The sequence below is a fragment of the Diabrotica virgifera genome, chromosome 5 (assembly GCF_917563875.1).
Source record: "Diabrotica virgifera virgifera chromosome 5, PGI_DIABVI_V3a".
Lineage (NCBI taxonomy): Eukaryota > Metazoa > Arthropoda > Insecta > Coleoptera > Chrysomelidae > Diabrotica > Diabrotica virgifera.
This window is the reverse complement of record NC_065447.1, coordinates 19,746,531-19,769,703: the sequence shown is the minus strand read 5'-3', so window position 1 is coordinate 19,769,703 and position 23,173 is coordinate 19,746,531. Positions and strand designations below refer to the sequence as shown.

Below are 23,173 nucleotides of genomic sequence, written 5' to 3'. Positions count from 1 at the left end.
ATTCTCAATAAAAAGTTCTGCATGGTTTAAAACCTAAAATACAACCATCTTATGTCAAATTTTATCAATTTTATACGAGGTGTGTCAAAAAATATGAATTTCGCTCAAGAGTAAAATACATTTATTTTTTACAATATCGAAAATTGTTATTATGAAAAGTTATTTAGAATTAAAAACTATGTTTCAGTATGTAATTACATTCTTCTAATTGAAATATTCTGAACTATAAAGGTACTTTACTTTTGATCTAAATTTATCTTTTTTGACACACCTCGTAAAAAAATGATAAAATTTGATATAAGATGGTTGTATTTTAGGTTTTAGACTTAGGCCATGCAAAACTTTTTATTAAGAATCACTTTTTTTCGTAAAATTAATAATAAATAAGTATTGTAATAGCAGAAACTAATGTCATGTTATCCATAATTTTTCAAAAAAAATTTTTTCAATTACAAAGATGTAATTGCATATTAGAATATAGTTTTTAATTTCAAACAATTTTTCATAATAGCAATTTTCAATATTGTGAAAAATAATGCTATGTACTTTACTCTTGAGTGAAATTCAATCTTTTTGACATATCTCGTATAATATTCATAAAATTTAATATCTGATGATTGAATCTAAGGTTTTGGACCATGCAGAGCTTTTTATGAAGAATAACTTTTTTTCGTAAAATTAATAATAAAAAAGTTTTCCATATGGATACAACTTCCTCTAAAACATTGAATTTTACTAGGTGGCTCTAATAATATGATCACCCACTGTAAGTATATATAATATAATTATATATAATATGGTATAATATACAGTGATGAGGGCGCTAGTAACCTGGCAAAATAACGCAAAATATGGAAAACATAATACATTGTGAAGTAAACAGAGATGAAACTAGTGGAGGTGGAAATTATCGATATAAAAGTATAAATTAACATTACTTTACATAGTTTCCCACCTTTAGACGCATCGGAGGAGTATGAAAACTGTCACTGTGACACGAGAATTTTATAAAATACTTCTGTCACAGACGTCTAAGGATGTGAAACTATGTAATGTATTGTTAATTTATAAGTTTATGTCTATAATTTCCATCTCTACTAGTTTCATCTGTTTTTATTTCACAACGTATTATGTTTTCCATCTTTTGCGTTATTTTGCCGGTTATAAGTGCGCTCATCACTGTATTTAACACAATATCACTTTTTACCATAGAGGTATATATTAACATAGAGTGAGCCTACCTTTCGCGCTTTCTGACGACAAGATCTCATGGACTGGTTTGCGGTAGTCAAGGGGAGAACAACTGTCGCAGCTTTACTATACGTAAGAGCATGTAAGAGTGAAACAGCACTAAGCCAAATAAAAAAGATGGTGTCGTCACTTCGCTCTGAATGACACTCTGTCTATGATAATATATAAGTCTGTTTTTTACAATAAACACAATACACTTAAGAGCAAACAGTAGCGATCAACAGGTAGCAACAAACACGTTCCAAGATTGTGGATCTAATTTTGAATATTTTGTCGAGATATTTGGCACAAATAGTCGTAATATAATAAAGAATGGCGGTACAAAGCCCAATTTTAGAAATATGTTAGTATCTATGTGGAAATTACTCTATAACTAAATAAAATATTGAAAAAAGGAGCCTGTACCGCCATTAAGAAAGAAAAAAATACACTTACTTCCAATAAACTTTTTTATCCCGTGTCTAGATTTTGTGTCACATTGGAACTACTAAAAATCGATTTTTTTATAACAAGAAATCGAACGTCACTGACTTGGCAACATTTCGCGCCTATGTGTATAAAAATTATTGTTTTTGATAGTATAAAGTACAAACGTCATTGTCAGTGTCGAATTACCGACGCACTGTTGCCTCATTTTTAAAAGTTCGCAGAACTTTCGCAATCTTGGACCGCGTTTGTTGCTATCTGTTGATCGCTACTGTGTGCTCTTAAGTTATAAATTTGTAAATTTCAACCGACACATTGAAATTCGCTAATTTCACTGTCACTTAAAATGATAAACGTCAAAATTTATAGTAAACAATGTATAAACGTAAAAAATATACTGATCCATTACAATTACAATAATTATGTATTAAATAAACAAGTTTAAGTAATTTTATTTGCAGTTTATATAGGAATAATATGTATATTAAAAGTGGTATGCACCACTTGAACCTAACTTCAGTTCGTGAGTAATGAAGTATTACTCACAGGTAAAGTAATAGGTGTTATTATCTATTCAAAAATAGTGAATAATGAGCATGTTATTAAATCACGATGTGCTTCACTTAATCTCTGAACTCGAACCATTTCCAAAAACTAAAATTTAGATCGTGCCATAGTGTATTTCAGCCATACGATACCAAGTTATCAAAAAATTTCATTTTTATCAAGTTTTTCTGAAATAAAAAAATATATTTTCGTTTTTTTTTAGGCTTTCTTGAAGATGAAAACACATCGGAAACTACGAAAACGGTACTTGTACATTCATGTGATAAACAACCTATAGAAGAAAAAACAAATTGTAAAATCTGTTCTAATCAACTTTCCCACATATGTTCATTAAAAAAACACATGATAGTTCACACAGGACAAAAACCTCACAAGTGTGAAATTTGTTTTAAGCTGTTTAAAAGAGCGAGTGATTTGAAAAGACACGTGAGAACACATACAGGAGAAAAACCTTACAAGTGTGAACTTTGTTTTAAGCATTTTACTGAAAAAAGAAATTTGGATGACCATACGAAAGTTCACACTGGCGAAAACAAGTGCGAAATTTGCTTTAAGGCGTTTACTAAATCAATATATTTAAAATTGCATATGAGATTGCACACTGGGGAAAAACCTTACAAGTGTGAAATTTGTTTAAAGAGGTTTACCGACTCAGGGGTTTTGAAAAGACATATGACAACACATACGGGAGAAAAACCTTACAAGTGTGAAATTTGTTTGAAGAAGTTTACTAGAACAACTAGTTTGAAAGTACATTTGAGAGTGCACAATGGAGAAAAACCTTACAAGTGTGAAATTTGTTTAAAGCAGTTTATTGTAGCAAGTCATTTGAAAGTACATATGAGATTGCACACCGGGGAAAAACCTTATAAGTGTGAAATTTGTTTTAAGCAGTTTGCTTATAATGTTTCTCTGGATATTCATAAGAAAGTTCACACAGGCGAAGAACGTTACAAGTGTGAAATTTGTTTTGAGCAATTTAGTAAAGCAAGTCTTTTGAAAGTACATTTGAGAGTGCACACTGGGGAAAGACCTTACAAGTGTCAGATTTGTTTTAAGCAATTTAGTAAAGCAAGTCATTTGAAAACACATTTGAGAGTGCACACTCGGGAAAAACCTTATAAGTGTGAGATTTGTTTTAAGCAATTTAGTAAAGCAAGTCATTTGAAAGTACATTTGAGAGTGCACACTGGGGAAAAACCTTACAAGTGTGAAATTTGTTTAAAGCAGTTTGCTCATAAACTTTCTCTGGATGTACATAAGACAAAAATCCACGAGGAAAATAAAATTCCTGTAGCTGGCTGTATACCATAAGTCACAAAAAATATAAGTATGTATAACCTAATTAGTAAAGGAAAATGTTGTAAAAATTGACTAAGGTTAAGAATTGCCAGAGGTCATACTTACAATAGCATGCATGCGTGAGCCACCAAAATGTCATGGGTAAAAACCCTTTAAATGTTACACGATCTTAAATGATACTACATATTGTTAATAATAATATTGGATGTTGCAAATATTCCTGGATATTACCCAGAGCAACACAGGACTCTAACCCACGTGGGTGTAATGTGAAAGGGATTAACCTCACATATTGAGAGTTGAATGTCAACTAAAGGTAAAGGAACTTTAGAAGTACATATGTCAAACACAAACTGTCAATACAACGTTATGAACTGTTGTATTGTTAAAAATAAAATAAAAATGTATTCCATTTTTATTCAGTTGCAATGCGAAGGCAAAACTGTCTTATTTTTCACTTAGAACAGGGAGCGCAAACCAGCACTTTAAATCGACGATTTTCGGCTCTATTTGGAGTCATCATCAGAGAGGCGTAGGTTTGCTGCTCTCTGCCCGAAGAAGTGGCAAAACTACGAAAGCTTATCCCCGCATTGGAATTGACGTTTATGGAGTAGGTGACTAGCGTCATCTGGCAACTGAAAGGTAAAGTTTTCAACCTAATAGAAACATTAATGATATTGAAAAATATTAAAAATATTACTAAGTGACTTTTAATTGAAAACTTATTGTTGTATTGTTACTTTAGTCAAATAAGTTTATGTTGATGTTGAAAATAAAACATTATCAAATATCCATATATTGGGGTTAAAAATATTCGAACCCAAATGTAAAAAACTGATGCAATGATTAAAAACATGAATATGAAAACATGATACAGTTGAGTCCGCGAGTCTTTACCCGTGCGTCATTAATACCTGGCGAGATAAAACACATACTTTTTATCTAGCATCATTCTCTTCCATGCATGAAACTCATGACAAACCAGCTGCCGCTTGTTATTAAGTAACAACACATGTTATTTTTATGAACCATCTAGACTCAGTGCATTTAAAAGAGATAGGTACAAAAAAAGACGATTCGGTATGTTTTCATATTTTAGGCACAATTTGTTTGACGTTTCTGATTTGTTTAATTTTGTGGCTGTCAGTCAGTTGAACTTTTTGCGGTTTTTGTCGAATTTTTGCGTTTTGAAGTTTCTTTATATTACACAAACTGTTGTTTTCACAACTAATTTTATATTGGGCTTTGAAATTTTAAGGTAAATAATTATATTTAGGCAATTAATATTTAAAACATACAAAGCTAACGTCATTCACACAGTAAAGAAATGACTGTGTTTAGATTTCCGTCAAAGTGAATAAAATAACAAAAATAAAATATGTTATTGGATTTTTTTATAAATTGTTTATTTATTTAGTAATCAATAATAATAAAAGAATTTATTAAGCTACTTCAAATGTAGCTGTAATTCTGCGCAAAAATTTTGAAGCAAAACTTACATTTGACATTCTATATATTTGATAACGTCAAATTTTATAATAAAACCCGTAATCGGAACAGTAACCACTTTCTGTCAGTTGTTGTTGCGTGAAATAGGGTTTTTCATTCACAGTCATTTGTTTCGAGCTTCTGTCATATGTCATATAATCCGTGTATATTAATATTATACACAGATTATACAACATATGACAGAAGCTCGAAACAAATGACAGTCGATGAAAAGCCCTATAGATTTCCGACTTATTTCGTATGCTTTAAGTGATGACGCACGGGTGAAGACTCGCGGACTCAACTGTATTTAGGTACCAGGTCAACAATAAGTTGTATTTATTAGGAAAACAAAGTGGAAACAATAGACTTAGAATTATTATTAAGGCCTTAATTAAAGGGTTTTTACCCATAACATTTTGGTGGCTCAGGTATGCATCCTATTTTAAGTATGACCTCTGGCAATTCTTAACCTTATTAGTAAGTTATACTTATTATTTTAGGGCTTTTAACACTAATGATGGATTATTTGTTAATCCGAAAACAAAAGAATACACTTTCTTCAAATAAACTTTTTTATCCGATGCCTAGATTTTGTGTCATTTTGGAACTACTAAAATTTTTTATTTCATTAGTAGTTCCAAAATGACACAAAATCTAGGCATCGGATAAAAAAGTTTATTTGAAGAAAGTGTATTTTTTTGTTCTTCTTAATGGCGGTACAGGCTCGTTTTTTTAATATTGTATTTAATTACAGAGTAATTTCCACATATTAACATATTTTTCTAATTGGGCTCTGTACCGCCATTCTTTATTATATTACGAATACGTGTGCCAAATATCTCGAAAAAATATTCAAAATTACAGCCGCAATCTTGGAACGCGTTTTGGCTACCTGTTGATCGCTACTGTATCACCTTAAGCAGTTTTCTCAAAAAGTTAATTTGGAAAGGCATTTTAGAACTCATATTGAATAAAAATCATGCAATTGTGAAATTTCTTTAAAATTACTTTGTCAAAAATGATCATGCTGAATAAGTACCAGGGATTGATTTTATTCTTAAAAATTATATTTGTTCTTATGAGGGTAGGCGCAAAATCTTGGTCCAATGCTATCTAAATGCATTCATTTTTTTTAATCCTGAGAAAACTAATAAGTATTTTTGAAAAATTTAAACGCAGAATGAAAGGTTACATTATTACCGAGGGCTGAAAGTCCCTGAAAACTCCTATAATGTTTATTTTAATAAGTTAGAGAAGAGAAAAGAGGAAAAGAGGATTTTAAATTTCAAATATTTCATTCAAAAGAAACTTTTTGTTTATTCTAAGGGACTTCGGCCCTCGGTAATAATGTAATCTCCCATTCTGCGTTTAAATTTTTCAAAAATATTTATTAGTTGTCTTAGGATTCGAAGAAAATGAATGCATTTAAATAGCATTTGACCAAGACTTTGCGCCTACCCCTTAATGAAACAATTTATGATTCCGTTTTAGGCTCAATTTTAAAAACAATAAATCTGTTAAAACTCATAAAAAATATTTTATTATATTCCTCGAAACTGGCATACCCAAATTTATGAATTTTTAAAATACCTTCTCCTTCGTTAAGTGCCATCTCCGCGACGAAGGTTGGCAATCATCATGGCTATTTTGACCTTCGAGGCAGCTGCTCTGAATAGTTGCCTTGAGCTGCAACCAAACCATTCTCTCAGGTTCCTCAACCAGGAAACGCATCTCCTTCCTACGTTTCTCCTACCCTCTATTTTTCCTTGAATTATGAGTCTCAAGATGTTATATCTTTCGCCTCTGATCACATGTCAGAGATATTAAAATACCTAAGAAAATCAAAAAGTTTGTGTTATCTAATCAAAGACGTTTCACAGGAATATCTGCTTAAAATGAACAAAAAAATTATAAAAAAGGGTTCAAGGCAGGTTTTGTTTATATTCGATTCAGAGTTGGACTACCATCTCCATATAGCAACTATTTCAGCATCCTTATGCATCATCAGTGAAGTTTATGCAGTCACAACTCTGAAGGGAATATAAACATTCTGCCTCTTTTAAGGCAAACCATCGCGATGCAATGAACCCACCTTTTGAGACGCAATCTAGCGACATCTCTCGTATTACGAGGAAAACAACGAAAAGCCCCAGATACAAAGTTTACTACTTTTTAAACAATTAGAATAATTGAAATAAAAATATAATAAACAATATTATAAATCTAAGACTTTTCGTTAATAAACTGCTTTCTGGCTGCATCCCATATCTCCGGATTTTACAATATATAATCACGTAGAGACGACGAAAATAGGAGAAAGCAAATAGAGGACACTTAGGCCACGCATTTACCTTCTCTTCGTCTAGGAAAAGGACCGAAAGACAGTTTCTAAATACTCAAAAACTGAGTAAAATGGAAAAGATAAAAAAGGGTTCAAGGCAGGGTTTGTTTATATTCGATTCAGAGTTGGACTACCATCTCCATATAGCAACTATTTCAGCATCCTTATGCATCATCAGTGAAGTTTATGCAGTCACAACTCTGAAGGGAATATAAACATTCTGCCTCTTTTAAGGCAAACCATCGCGATGCAATGAACCCACCTTTTGAGACGCAATCTAGCGACATCTCTCGTATTACGAGGAAAACAACGAAAAGCCCCAGATACAAAGTTTACTACTTTTTAAACAATTAGAATAATTGAAATAAAAATATAATAAACAATATTATAAATCTAAGACTTTTCGTTAATAAACTGCTTTCTGGCTGCATCCCATATCTCCGGATTTTACAATATATAATCACGTAGAGACGACGAAAATAGGAGAAAGCAAATAGAGGACACTTAGGCCACGCATTTACCTTCTCTTCGTCTAGGAAAAGGACCGAAAGACAGTTTCTAAATACTCAAAAACTGAGTAAAATGGAAAAGATAAAAAAGGGTTCAAGGCAGGTTTTGTTTATATTCGATTCAGAGTTGGACTACCATCTCCATATAGCAACTATTTCAGCATCCTTATGCATCATCAGTGAAGTTTATGCAGTCACAACTCTGAAGGGAATATAAACATTCTGCCTCTTTTAAGGCAAACCATCGCGATGCAATGAACCCACCTTTTGAGACGCAATCTAGCGACATCTCTCGTATTACGAGGAAAACAACGAAAAGCCCCAGAAAAAAATTATACTTACGTATTCCATACCTACGTATGGAATATTCCATACTTACGTCATCATCCAGCCTCAAAAGTCCACTGCTGGACATAGGCCTCCTCCCCTTATTTCCAACCCCATCTATCCTGCGCCGCTCTCATCCAGTTTTTATTTACCTTTCTCAAGTCGTCAGTCCATCTTGTAGGCGGTCGACCGACGCTTCTCTTGGCCTCCATTCCAATAACCTCTTCGTCCGTCGCCCATCTGTCATTCTGGCTATGTGTCCTGCCCATCTCCACTTCAACCTGGCTATCCTCTCGATGACGCCAGTCACCTTTGTTCTTCTCCTGATTTCTTCGTTTCTGATTTTGTCTCGCTGAGTCATTCCTAACATTGACCGCTCCATTCTTCTCTGCGTGACTCTTAGTTTGGTAGCCGAGGCTTTAGTTAAGGTAAGTGTTTCTGATCCGTACGTCAAGACTGGGAGGACGCACTGATCAAATACCTTTCTCTTTAGGCATGTGGCCTACTCACTTTTAAAAGTTTCTCTCAGTTTTCCAAATGCCGCCCACCCAAGACCTATTCATCTCTTCAGTTCATGAGTCTGATTATCCCTGCCAATCGCAATTTCATGTCCAAGGTATTTATATCTATCTACGAGTTCTATTTCCTTCCCAACTGATGTTCTGGTTGGGTACCAAAATTGTCATTATTTTTGTTTTCGAGATGTTTATATTTAAACCTACATTTTCTGTAGCCACAACTAGTTCTTGAACCATCTCTCTTACCTAGCCATACCTAGATCATCAGCTACTATGACTATATCATCGGCGAAGCGTAAGTTGTTTAGGTATTCTCCATCTATTTTTATTCCCTTTGTCATCCAATCCAAACTCTTGAAAGCGTGTTCGAAGACCGTATTAAAAAGTTTAGGTGACATTGGGTCTCCTTGTCTAACCCCCCGTTCTATTTTTATGCGATTACTGTTAGTATGTAATTTGACAGTGGTTGTTGCCTGTAAGTATATTTTGTGTAATAATTTTGTATACCTATAATCTAGCCTGCATTCTTTAAGCGCCTGTAATATTTTGCTAAGCTCAACTGTGTCAAAGGCTTTATGAAAATCGATAAGAACTAGAGGTTTATTGTTTTCCACTATTTTCTCTATTAGGGTTTTTATACTTTGTAGATGGTCATTTCTTCCGTAACTTTTTCGAAATCCTGCCTGTTCTCTTGGTTGATAAGTCTACTTTTTTTCCATTCTCTTAACTATTATTCGCGTAAATAACTTATATAAATGGCTGAGGAGGCTAATCGGTCTGTAATTCTGTAAATTGGCTTTGTCTCCTGCTTTGTGTGATAGAATCATAGTAGCGTTGTTCCACTCTGTTGGAATATTGGCGTTGTGAAGGCAGGTATTGAAAAGTAGTTTAATTTTTTTAAGCAGTATATTTCCTCCAATTTTTAGTGCTTCTGATACTATTCCATCTTCGCCTGGGGTTCGATTATTTTTCATTTTCTTCAGAGCCTCTTTGATTTCTGATTTTGTTATATCGGGCATTAAATCTGATCCTTGATTTAATACCCCAGTTTTTACTGTAATTGGAGGTTGCGTATTGTCATCTTTTTTTCTTGATTTGTATAACTCTGTGTAGAACTCTTCGACTATTGTTAATATTTCATCTCTGTAGTTTCTTTTCCAGTTCTGTTTCTTAGTTTGTTGATTTCTATTTTTCGTTTTTGTACGCTTTTCTTCAAAACTTTCATGTTCTTATTTTGCTCTATTGCTTGTTTTGTTTTTTCTACATTGTAGTTTCTTATGTCTTTTCTTATTGCCTTGCCTTAGTAGGTATGGAATACTTACGTATTCCATAGAAAGTGGGAAGTTTAGTTATCATGGATAAGTGGTCGGGTGAATAACGCTCATTTGCTGTGACAGCTTATTACAAAAGTGGTGAAAGTTTTGTACAAAGATCCCTGCGACAACTCATGTGTAGTGAATTTCGCACCGCTTCAATATTCTGTGGTGTGCGAGCAGTTCTGACACTGCACCTCTTTTTTGTGATGTTGAACCACTACTTTCAAAGTTCCTAATCCAAGTCTCAATAGCCATGTTAGACGGAACTGCACCAAGGGGCGGAAAATGGAAGTGTAAACAAAACGCTCGTTGTACACGTAGGTACCAAAGTTTCACCATTTTTGTAATATGCTTTCACAGCAAATTTACGTTGTTCACCCGACCACTTATCCATGATAACTAAACTTGCCACTTTCTAGATTCACAACTTTTACGTCGCAAGCCCGCAGCTCCTCTATTTTATCGTCAGCAGCGTTGTCAAATCGTACCGCTTCACTGAATCATCCTTTATTAATGAATTTCGGTACTGCTTTGGATTTTATCAGCTATCGGTACCGTGTTAGATTTTATCTAACATACTAATAAAATAAAGTTAGTTACAACGTTGTGCTTCATTTAATCTCTGAACTCACAGAATAACATACACTGGGGTGCAAAATTAACAGGACACCTTAAAAATGGATCATTTTTGATGTCTCGAATTTCCTAAACCTGTTGTCCGATTTAAGTGATCTTTTAATATGGTATAGCCTTATTCTTTTACAATATCGATGTAATAGTATTGTTGCTAAATAGTTAAATTTTCATTGTATACCGGGTGTAAAAATCAAACTGTGTTTTTTTCTCAAAGTTCGAATCACCCTGTGGAATATTCTAGCATTTATAAAATACTGAAATTAAAATTCAACCATAGCCTCATGTTTTCTCTCAATATTTTGGATTTTGATTCATTCGCTTATGTTGGACCATAAAAAAGTTAGGTACTTTAACAACTATCCATGTTTTTCATCAATACATGGTGTTTTTAAATAAGTATGGCAAACTTTAAGGGGTAATTCTGCATGAAAAAATAATGACAGTTTGCTTTGTAAACTGTATGTCCGCAAACGCTTTGTTTCCGAGATAGGGGTGTTGAAATTTTTCTTACAAACTGACGATTTATTTATTGCTTTAAAACCGGTTGAGATATGCAAATGAAATTTGGTGGGTTTTAAGACGTAGTTATTGCACATTTCTTGATATGCAATTAAGAATTTAATATTCACCTTTGGCGCGCATACGGGTAATATGACAGCTCATATTACCCGCATGCGCGCCAATGGTGAATATTAAATTCTTATTTGTATGTCGAAAAATGTACAATAACCACGTCTTAAAACCCACCAAATTTCATTTGCATATCTTAACCAGTTTTAAAGCAATAAATAAATCGTCAATTTTTAAGAAAAATTTCAACACCCTCTATCTCAGAAACGAAGCATTTGCGAACATAGGTTTATAAAGAGGCAAACTGTCATTATTTTTTCATATAGAATTACCCCTTGAAGTTTGCCATACTTATTTAAAAACACCCTGTATGGATGAACAGCATGGCTAATTGTTAAAGTACCTAACTTTTTTATGGTTCAACATAAGCGAATGAATTAAACAACATGTTGAAAAAATATGGGGCTATAGTTGGGTTTTAGTTTGATTACTTTATACATGCTAAAATATTCCACAGGGTGATGCGAGGTTTGAGAAAAAAACAGTGTCATTGGTACACCCGGAATACAATGAAAATTTGCCTGTTTAGCAAAAATATTATTACAGTGGTATTGTTAAAGAATAAGGCTATAACATATTAAAAAATTACTTAAATCGGACAACAGGTTTAGGAAATTCGAGACATCAAAAATGACCCATTTTGAAGGTGTCCGGTTAATTTTGCACCCCAGTGTAACAATATTTTAGAAAAACTAAAATTCAGATTGTGCCAAATTTAGTGTACCTCAGAATTTGAGGCGAGCTAACTTTTGTAACGTTATTTTTGCTCGTACTTAGGTACATTTATTTCTGGTGGTATTAAATGTTCAATATTTTCAGACTAGGTATTTAATTTTGAAATTTTGCAGTTTGTTTAAACAATAAATATTGTTTGTTTAAATTATAAATTGTCCAAGGGAATGAATCTGACACGATTTGACTTAGCATTGCTCATTGCGCGTGTGCTACTGTCGATACAGAACCTATCATCTCGCGATTTTATTAGTTAAAAATCTGAATCATAATCAAGCTCAATATGATACATGTAGTGAAATCATAATTGATATATTAACGTATGAGAGTAGAAAAAAATATATTCTAGTTTTTTTTAGGCTTTCTTGGAGAGGAAGACACATCGGAAACTAAGAAAACAGTACTTGGACATTCATGTGATAAAGAACAACCTATAGAAGGAAAAACAAATTGTAAACTTTGTTTAAAGCAACTTTCCCACAGAAGTTCATTAATAAAACACATGATAGTTCACACAAGACAAAAAGCTCACAAGTGTGAAATTTGTTTTAAGCAATTTAGTTCAGCAGGTAGTTGGAAAAGACATTTGAGAGTGCACACTAGAGAAACACCTTACAAGTGCGAGATTTGTTTTAAGCAGTTTGTATATAAAACTAATTTGAATGCACATGCAAAAGTTCACATTAGAGAAAACCCGTACAAGTGTGAAACTTGTTTTAAGCAGTTTAAGTCAGCAGGTAATTGGAAAAGACATGTGAGAGTGCACACTAGAGAAACACCTTACAAGTGCGAGATTTGTTTTAAGCAGTTTGTATATAAAACTTATTTGAATGCACATGCAAAAGTTCACATTAGAGAAAAACCGTACAAGTGTGAAATTTGTTTTAAGCAGTTTAGTCAAAACAGTCAGTTGACATCCCATACGAGAGTGCACACTGGGGAAAAACCTCACAAGTGTGAAATTTGTTTGAAGAGATTTGCCGAGACATGTGATTTGAAAAGACATGTGAGAACACATACAGGAGAAAAACCTTACAAGTGTGAGATTTGTTTTAGGCAATTTAGTTATAAATATTCCTTGAAAACACATTTGCAAGAGCACACTGGAGAAAAACCTCACAAGTGTGAAATTTGTTTTAAGCAGTTTAGTAAAGCAGGTCCTTTGAATAAACATTTGAGAGTACACACTGGTGAAAAACCTTACAAGTGTGAGATTTGTTTTAAGCAATTTAGTTATAAATATTCTTTGAAAACACATTTGCAAGAGCACACTGGGGGAAAACCTCACAAGTGTGAAATTTGTTTTAAGCAGTTTAGTGATCCAAGTGCTTTAAAAAGACATTTGATAACACATACAGGAGAAAAACCTTACAAGTGTGGAATTTGTTTTAAGCAATTTAGTCAGAACAGTTATTTGACATCCCATACGAAAGTGCACACTGGAGAAAAACCTCACAAGTGTGAAATTTGTTTGAAGAGATTTACCGGCACATCGGGTTTGAAAAGACATGTGAGAACACATACAGGAGAAAAACCTTACAAGTGTGGAATTTGTTTTAAGCGGTTTTCTCAGAAAGGTGCATTGAAAACACATTTGAACCGCACACACTAAATTAACTCGTTCACTGCTCATTAGGACGGCCCTTAAAATATGTGAGAAAATTTAAATTTTGCAACCTCTCACCTCCCAACCAAAAGTGTTCCATTATACATCAAACGTGCGAAATTTTATGAAAAGCGGTGAATATTCGGAAATATCGAGAATATCGGAAATTTCGTATATTTATTATTCAAGTTAATATATTGTCATTATAAAATAATGGGATATATAAAATAATTTTAATAATTTATGTATTATTAAAAATAAATAATTTATATGATCTTTAACAGTTATTGGAGAAGTTCACCAAAGTTATTACTTCTTATGTTGTTTTGTTTTCAAGATTTCTCTTTTTATAGAGGCCGGAAACATTTTTCGATGCTCCGTAACTACTTGCACGAGGTATTCTAGCTGTTCCTGTTAGAGGTCTTCAATTAGTGCAACTCCCTTTCTGCCCTATCATTCGTCGTCACAAATTCTTCACTATATTTTTGGCTGCCTTGAAACTATCATCATCTTTCCATTGAACCTGATCTCTTTTCAAAAAGTCATCAGGAAGTGAAAGCATGTTGAAGAATTGTTTAGAGTTTACAGTAAAAAACTGTTCCAGATGTTCTGCTTTCCAAAAATGCAGAAGATTTATGCAATTATTCAGTTTTTCTATTTAGTTGTTAGAAATGTTTACAGTAAAAAACTGTTCCAGATGTTCTGCTTTCCAAAAATGCAGAAGATTTATGCAATTATTCAGTTTTTCTATTTAGTTGTTAGAAATTGTAGTCATCTATTCTGTTGTTTATTGACGTTCCTTTGTTGTGTTTACCAAATATTAAATAAAAAATTCTAACATGAAGTAAAAACCACATCTGTGTAATTGGTATATTTATTAAAATTTTAAAAATCCCAATGGATTGAATAAAATGTGTCCAATTCAGAACGTTTTCGGACCTATCCGTCCATCATCAGTGAATTCGAATACTTGCTAAATAGCCCCAGAACCAAACAATGGTTGAAATTATAATTCAATCTACATTATGTTGTAGTAATATTGAACAGGCTAAACGCCGATGTTAAAAGATATAACCTCCGGGAACATGGTGAAACTCTACCAGGAAGGACTCTACTCTCACCATGTTCCCGCAGGTTATATCTCTTAACATCGCGTTTAGCCTGTTCAATATTACTACAATATAATGTAGATTGAATTTCAACCATTGTTTGGTTCTGGGGCTATTTAGCAAGCATTCGAATTCACTGATGATGGACTGATAGGTCCAAAAACGTTCTGAATTGGACACATTTTATTCAATCCATTGAGATTTTTAAAATTTTAATAAATATACCAATTACATAGAAGTGGTTTTACTTCATGTTAGAGTTTTTTAACTATATGGTATACAGCCAACCTAGGGAACTACCCTTTTTAGTAAATATTAAATAATTAAGATACTTATTTTTGATGATTTCTTTAACGATATTATAGTTTATTTTTGTGTCATATAGTTTGTTGATTATCTATAAAATAAATGTTTTTTACTGTTGTAATTGTAAGTCAACCTTTTATCGATATAAGCATGATATAAGTTCATTTTTTTCTGTATATATTTGTTTGATTGTTGAGCAATTTAAATAAAAACTATTTTATTTAAAATTTGGTAATGACTTGTTTGATTATATAATTCTACTCCTTACAGCTCAAGACTATTATGTTTGTCGTAACAGGGTTGCTAATTTTTTCGGTGTCCTGTTATGTTTCTTTCGTTAATTGTTCCTTTGTAAATTTAATTGGTCAAAATTTAATGGCGCCCACCTTTTAGTTATACATTATTCAGTATTCTCGTTTTCTTTGAGTCCAAGTGTCAAACCGTTAGTTAATTATTATCTATCCATCTTTTGTCTATTATTGGTCCAGTAGCCCTATTTATTTTCCATATTTTATTGCAACATGAGCCTAACCCAACGAATCACGCCCACATCTCTCCCGACTCTTAGCAACACGGCCATCGTATCACAATTATTGTATGCGATTGAACCTTTCCATCTTAAGTCATTCCTTGTTCCATCTAAGAATAATATCGTCCTTATCCTTCCTGTTTATAGCCTTTGTGACTTCTTTTCCATCCAATCGTTATAAAATAACAAAAAATGAATGAAGTACCCAAACAAATATTCTTGAAAACTGTAAGTTTCCTTAGGTTTGTATACAGTGATGAGCGCACTAATAACCGGCAATATAACGCAAAAGATGGAAAATATATTAAGTTGTGAGATAAAAAGAGATGAACATAGTGGAGGTGTTAAAAGGGCCTAGCCGGGTAAGATGATGAAAAATGCCCCCAACTCGATTCGAATTGCATATAGGTCAACGTTTAGCACATATAGTGAAACTCACTTTCTGAAATTTTTAGCCCCATAGGTGGTCACGTGACCCACCTAGAGCCTAATTAGGCTTTTTATGTTTTTATTTTTTATCTCAGCCGCATCGAGGCTAGCGAAAAACTTTAAATAAAAAAGTTGTTTCAAATAGTTCTGTTTGAAATTTTTTTTTTTATTTTTTGGCGGGAAATTCAAATTTTAGGACGATTCTAAAATTTTAAATGAATATTAAAAAATAACTAAGACATTCGTTCTCACGAAAAAAAATTATAACGTTTATTTTTGCATAATGTTTCACCCTAAATTTTTTCAGATTTTTTAAATTGGTGAAACGTACTTTTAAAAATAAAAAACCGCATTTTTTCACTTTTTAATACAATTTTATACAGGGTGTTTAAAAAAGGTCACACAGTCACTAGTACAGGTAAAAAACTAAAAAATAATTGGGGTTTGCTTAATAAAATCTTTTTGTAATGTCATTTTTTGTAATGTCATTTTCAAGATACAGGGCGTTGAAGAAAACAAAATTTTACACATTTTTACATAGTTATTGTTAATTTTTTCACACACAATTAAGAATTTTATATTCATCATTGGCGCGCATACGTGTAATGGTCTGAATTTTTAAAGAAAAAAAGATAGTACGCCACTGACATATTTCAAATTAACAATCATTTTTGAATTCCTAGTTAGTCCTGTCGCCAGGGGGGGTACAACGGCCTCGTTAATTCAGATGGACTTACTCAAGTTTTTTTTATGTATTTTGACCCGTAGAACACGAATTTTTTGGGTAACAGTTGATCCGGATGTCGATAAGATTGTTATAGACCAAGAACTTGAGGAATCAAATAACAGCGATTTTTGGCAAAACAAAACAATATTTTGTATTTTTTGGGCCATTTTAAGTAAAAAATATTTCTACAAGTTTTTTCGTAGGATGCACAGTTTTCGAGATAAACGCGGTTGAACTTTAAAAAAATCGAAAAATTGCAATTTTTGAACCCGAATAACTTTTGATTAAAAAATAAAATAGCAAGTCTGCTTACCGCATTTGAAAGTTTAAGTCAAATTATATCGGTTTTGATTATTTGCGTTGGTAAAAATTTATTTTTTTATTGTTTAACAAAGCTATAAACACGTAGGGTTTCCCGTGCTTTTACATGCGTTTTAACGCATGTAACGTAGAAATAGTCTTGATTGCACTAGTACCTATTCTACCTACTCGTTCGATTTTAAATGAGAAATCATAGAAACATCACTCACGCACTAGTTGTTTGTAGCTTTGTTTAACAATAACACAATAAATTTTTAGCAATGCAAATAATCAAAACCGACATAATTTGACTTGAACTTTCAAAGGCGCTAAGCAGAATTGCTATTTTATTTTTTAATCAAAAGTTATTCGGGTTTAAAAATTGCAGTTTTTCGATTTTTTGAAAGTTCAACCGCGTTTATCTCGAAAACTGTGCATCCTACTAAAAAACTTGTAGAAATATTTTTTGCTTAAAATGACCCAAAAAATACAAAATATTGTTTTGTTTTGCCAAAAATCGCTGTTATTTGATTCCTCAAGTTCTTGGTCTATAACAATCTTATCGACATCCGGATCAACTGTTACCCAAAAAATTCGGGTTCTACGGGTCAAAATACATAAAAAAAACTTGGGTAAGTCCATCTGAATTAACGAGGCCGTTGTACCCCCCCTGGCGACAGGACTAAGTTCAATTTGTGACAAAAAATCTATCTTCCCATTTTTTCATACGACGCGCCATTTTTATGCAAGAAATAAAATATTTTAATTCTTACAAAGTATTCGAATTTCTATGTAAGTTACTACATCCATAGAAAAACTTATGTAATTCCAATACTTTGGAAGCGGTAAGCTATTTTATTGTTTGCATGAAAACGGCGCGTCGTATGAAAAAAAAGGTGGAAAGATTTTTTGTCCAAAATTGGACGAGGAATTCAAAAATTATTATTAATTTGAAATATGTCAGTGGCTTACTATCTTTTTTTCTTTAAAAAGTTCAGATCATTACCCGTATGCGCGCCAATGATGAATATAAAATTTTTAATTGTATGTCAAAAAATGAACAACAACTACCTCTTAAAACCTGCCAAATTTTATTACAATGTTGCCAGTAGTTTCGGCAAAATCGTAAAAAATGTGTAAAATTTTGTGTTCTTTAACGCCCTGTATCTTGAAAATGGATGACATTACAAAAATTTTTTATTAGGCAAACCCCAATTATTTTTCAGTTTTTTACCTATCCTAGTGACGGTGTTACCTTTTTTAAACACACTGTATAAAATTGTATCAAAAAGCGAAAAAAAAGCAAACAAATGCGGTTTTTTATTTTTAAAAGTACGTTTCACCAATTTTAAAAATCTGAAAAAATTCAGGGTTGAAACATTATGCAAAAATACATGTTATAAATTTTTTTCGTAAGAACGAATGTCTTAGTTATTTTTTTATATTTGTTTAAAATTTTAAAATCGTCCTAAAATTTGAATTTCTCGCCAAAAAATTAAAAAAAATTTCGGGCAGAACTTTTTGAAACCTACTTTAAAGTTTTTAACACATTAGAGCAGTGATACTCAACCTGCGGCCCGCGGGCCGCATGCGGCCCTCTAGCGTTTTTTATGCGGCCCGAAGGCTAACTAAAGGGCCCTGTGATCAAATTATTTGTCTTTCACGTGTTTTTCCAAATTATTTGATAGTGTGCCGATGTGTTTGAGGTGTGTTTGGGAGTGAGACAGACACTTTAATGACTTTAATTTTAAATTATATTGAAATTTTTAAAAACTCCAATTAAAAATTAAGGTATTATTAACTAATAATAAATTATTAAAGTTAATGAACAAATACTCATTTTAAAAATAATCAATACTTATTTACACATTGCAACGACCCATTTAGTAATCACAAGAAACCTTGAAACACACTGTATATAGAAATTTTTAAAATTCGTCTGCACATTTGAACAGAGCACAAAAACTAAGTTTAATTGCTCGCTTCAATTTTTGCGCAGACAATTTAATGACATCAATTTTGAAATTGTATCGAAATTTTTGTTTTGAAAGTTCGAGTTCTTAAAAATTTCGACATAATTTCAAAATTAAAGTCATTGAATTGTCTACGCAAAACATGGAAGCTCCATTAAAAATATTTGCAAATGTGCAAACGGGTTTTGAAAATTTCAATATACAGGATGTTGTTTCAAGGTCACAATGGATTTATAATTTTGTTTAATCCGGATCTGGATTTTTCTTGTGATTAGTAGTTGGGTGGTTTGGGTTCTAAATGTGACATATGTGTACCAAATGTATGTCTAGAACCGCCTTATTTACCTCTATTCACCATTCAAGTATTTCCGTTTCCCAATGAAACACCCTGTATACTGCTTCATCTTGATTGCGGCCCGCCAGCTGTGGCAATAGCTACTATGTGGCCCAGGAAAGAAAAAGGTTGAGTATCGCTGCATTAGAGCCTAATTATACACAATACATAGACTTCGTATCAATTTTGTACATCATTTTATTGGAAGCAGTGATACCTGACTCTCTTCCTTTCAGTCAGAGAAGGGAAAAATACTAAAACGCATTTCTTTGGGTGCACAATTGTAAGAAAACGATAAAAATAAATCTGTTATTAAATGTTTATTTAAGAATACAAATCGATAAAATAATTATATAATATGGTAAAATACACAGACAATTATAGAATCAAGCTAAATAAAATCACAAACATAATCACTTTGGAAGACCCATATTTGGTTTTATTAACACTAAAAACTAAAACCCAAAATACAGGGTGAGTGGGGAGGAACGCGCCAAACTTTAAGACTGTATATTATGCGTAATAATAATTAAAAATCGATGTTATAACTCATATGTTGTTATTCGATTTTCATTTGTTTCCGAGATACGGGGTGTTAAAATTTTTCTTACAGACGATTTATTTATTGCTGTAAAACCGGTTGAGGTGTGCAAATTAAATTTGGTGAGTTTTAAGACATAGTTATTGCGCATTTTTTGACACACAATAATTAAGAATTTCATATTCACCATTGGCGCGCGTACAAGTAATTGTCTGCAATGTTTTAAAGAAAAAAAATAGTACGCCACTGAGATATTTCAAATTAAAAATTATTTTTGAATTCCCTGTTCAATTTCTGACAAATAATATATCTTCCCGTTTGTTCATACGACGCTTCGTTTTCATGCAAAAAATAAAATATAATATCTTAGCGCTTACAAAGTATTCGAAATAAATTTCTGAACATTCATATAGAAACTTCGTCGAAAACTTTGTAAGCATTAAGATGTTTTATTTTTTGCATGAAAAAAGGGAAGATAGATTTTTTGTCACAAATTGAACGAGCCATTCAAGAAATAATTTTAATTTGAAATATTTCAGTGGCGTACCATTTTTATCTTTAAAAAATTTCAGACTATTATACCCGTACTTGCGCCAATGGTGAATATAAAATTTTTAATTGTATGTCAAAAAATGTGCAATAATTACGTCTTAAAACCCGCCAAATTTAATTTGCACACCTCAAGCGGTTTTAGAACAATAAAAAAATCTCTAACAAGAAGTAAAACCACTTCTATGTAAATTGGTATATTTATTAAAACTTAAAAAATCCCAATGGATTGAATAAAATAATGTCCAATTCAGAACGTTTTCAGACCTATCGGTCCATCATCAGTGAATGTGCATACTTGCTAAATAGCCCCAGAACCAAACAATGGTTGAATTTAAAATTCAACATTACATTATTTAAAAATAACATTAAACAGGCTAAACGCCGATGTTAAAGGATATAGCCTATGGGAACATGGTGAAACCCTACCAAAACCTCAATCAACCATCTTAGGCCAACTTTGACTATAAAGTGAGTGAGTTACTTTATAGTCAAAGTTGGCCTAAGATGGTTGATTGAGGTTTTGGTAGGGTTTCACCATGTTCCCATAGGCTATATCCTTTAACATCGGCGTTTAGCCTGTTTAATATTATTTTTAAATAATGTAAATTGAATTTTAAATTCAACCATTGTTTGGTTCTGGGGCTATTTAGCAAGTATGCACATTCACTGATGATGGACCGATAGGTCTGAAAACGTTCTGAATTGGACATATTTTATTCAATCCATTGGGATTTTTTAAGTTTTAATAAATATACCAATTTACATAGAAGTGGTTTTACTTCTTGTTAGAGTTTTTTAACTATATGGTATACAGCCAACCTAGGGAACTTCCCTTTTAGTTTAATAAAAAAATCCTTAGTTTGTAAAAAAAACTTACCCCGTATCTCGGAAACAAAATGAAAATCGAATAACATATGAGTTATTTTTAATTATTATTACGTATATTATACAGACTTAAAGTTTGGTGCGTTCCTCTCCACTCACCCTGTATAACTTTAGTAGGTATACTGAATTCGCTTAGCCGAGATTCATTTTGACACATTAGTAATACGAAACATACAACACAAAAATTCCTACCTCACACTATTAACTGCTCAAATTAACTGAATCTTTCATTAAAAAAAGAAAGAATTTTTGGAAATAGTGTGAGTGTATACTAAACTCAAAAAATTTTGTGGAAATTATTTCTACAAAATATTTTTATTTTGTACAATAAATAATTTTCTCATTTGTTATCAATACATTATAGTGGTGTAAATAAATATCTAATTATTGATTGGCGTAAGGTTTATGTTATTTATGTCTGTTTACTATTAATAATTTTGCTATGAGCAGGTATGCTTGGTTGTGTAGTAATTTCCAGTCTCGTCTAGCAACCTAACTTCCTAAGAAAAAACGTCACTAGACAGTTGTGTCTCAGATTAGCGAATCGACTTTAATAACTACCTATTCTGAAAAACATTTCAACTGAGACTAAGACACCTCTTCCAAACTATGACTTTGATGAGTAGATTTTTAGAATTTACCACACAGTCAATAGTCAATGGTATAGGCATAGACCATTTAAAAATATGTAGAAACAATTTTCTTACTGATATAGAAACCAAATTATTGATAATAAAAAAAGCAAAGAACCCCTTTGAAATCTGCAACAGAAAATGTCTCGATCATAGTTAAGGAAAAAATAATCTTGAATTCTTCTTGCAGTTCCTTCTCCTATCGGAGGTTGGCTATCATCACAGCTATCCGTACCTTATTGGCGGCTGCTCTGAAAAGATCTCTGAGATCTACTGCAACTATACCACTCTCTTAAGTTTCTCAGCCAGGAAATTCTTCTTCTACGTATGGATCTTTTACCCTTAATTTTACCCTGCATTATGAGCCTTAACCCGGGAACAGTCGCATTCTCTTCTGTCACATAAGCAGACACACGTTAGATTTTATTTAATAATACAAATTTAAAACAAATTTTTATTTTATAATAATTTTATTTACTTGTTATGTTAAAAATATCTGTTTCTACCAGTTTTAAAGCATCAAGGTTATCACGGAAAAGGATAAAATGTTAGATTTTTTCTAACGGCGTGACTGCTCTTGGGTTATATCTCATATTTCGCACTTCTGGGAATGTGGTCCAATCTTGAATTGGTTTAAATTAAACCCAAATCTGACAATCAATTCCTAATGTTTCTTTAAGCTACTTTAAGTCTTGGTCTTTGTTGAAAGTGTTTAATAATGTCATCAATTCCCACAAATAAAACAATAAAAAAAACTAAATATTTACCATATACCACAAGTTTCTATATTTTTATTATAAATGCAACAACACCAAACAAAAACTTAATATCTACTACGATATTCTAACAGCCTCTGCATCTTATAATTACTGCAGTGTTAACGTTCAGAATCTCAAATAAAACACAATTATACTACAATGTTTCATACAGAAATCAGTCATTTACAAAAATTGATGAGAGCAGAGACCAAGTTAAAATACTAGATCTGGTACTTCACTTTTAAAAGAGAGTAAGTAAAGTGTACTGCTTATCCTCCATCTTATTTTACACTTGAGCTATAAGGATAAAGCTGTCATACAAGGAGAAAAAAATCACTAAAAATGGGGTATTTCACTAGAAAATTTCTTCATCAGACATTGACAAATAATATTGTTAAATTACAGTTGAGAAAAGTATGTTGACTGACAGCGACAAAATATTATTT

General features: G+C 32.2%; 2 protein-coding genes across 3 annotated transcripts in view; one reads left to right on the top strand and one right to left on the bottom strand.

Moving 5' to 3' along the window:
* LOC126885658 (gastrula zinc finger protein XlCGF57.1-like) overlaps positions 1 to 13,999 on the top strand; it is a 118,233-nt gene extending 104,234 nt beyond the window's left edge. Inside the window, exon 6 of one of the 2 annotated variants that reach the window (XM_050652340.1) lies at positions 12,406 to 13,999. In XM_050652340.1, the coding sequence (XP_050508297.1) occupies positions 12,406 to 13,658 (1,253 nt within the window). In that variant the 3' untranslated portion in view covers positions 13,659 to 13,999. The remainder of the gene's footprint in view (positions 1 to 12,405) is intronic. The other variant, XM_050652336.1, reaches the window with a different exon arrangement.
* The window catches only part of LOC114333799 (uncharacterized), an 84,089-nt gene that overhangs the window by 54,417 nt on the left and 6,499 nt on the right, over positions 1 to 23,173 (bottom strand). The window lies entirely within an intron of this gene.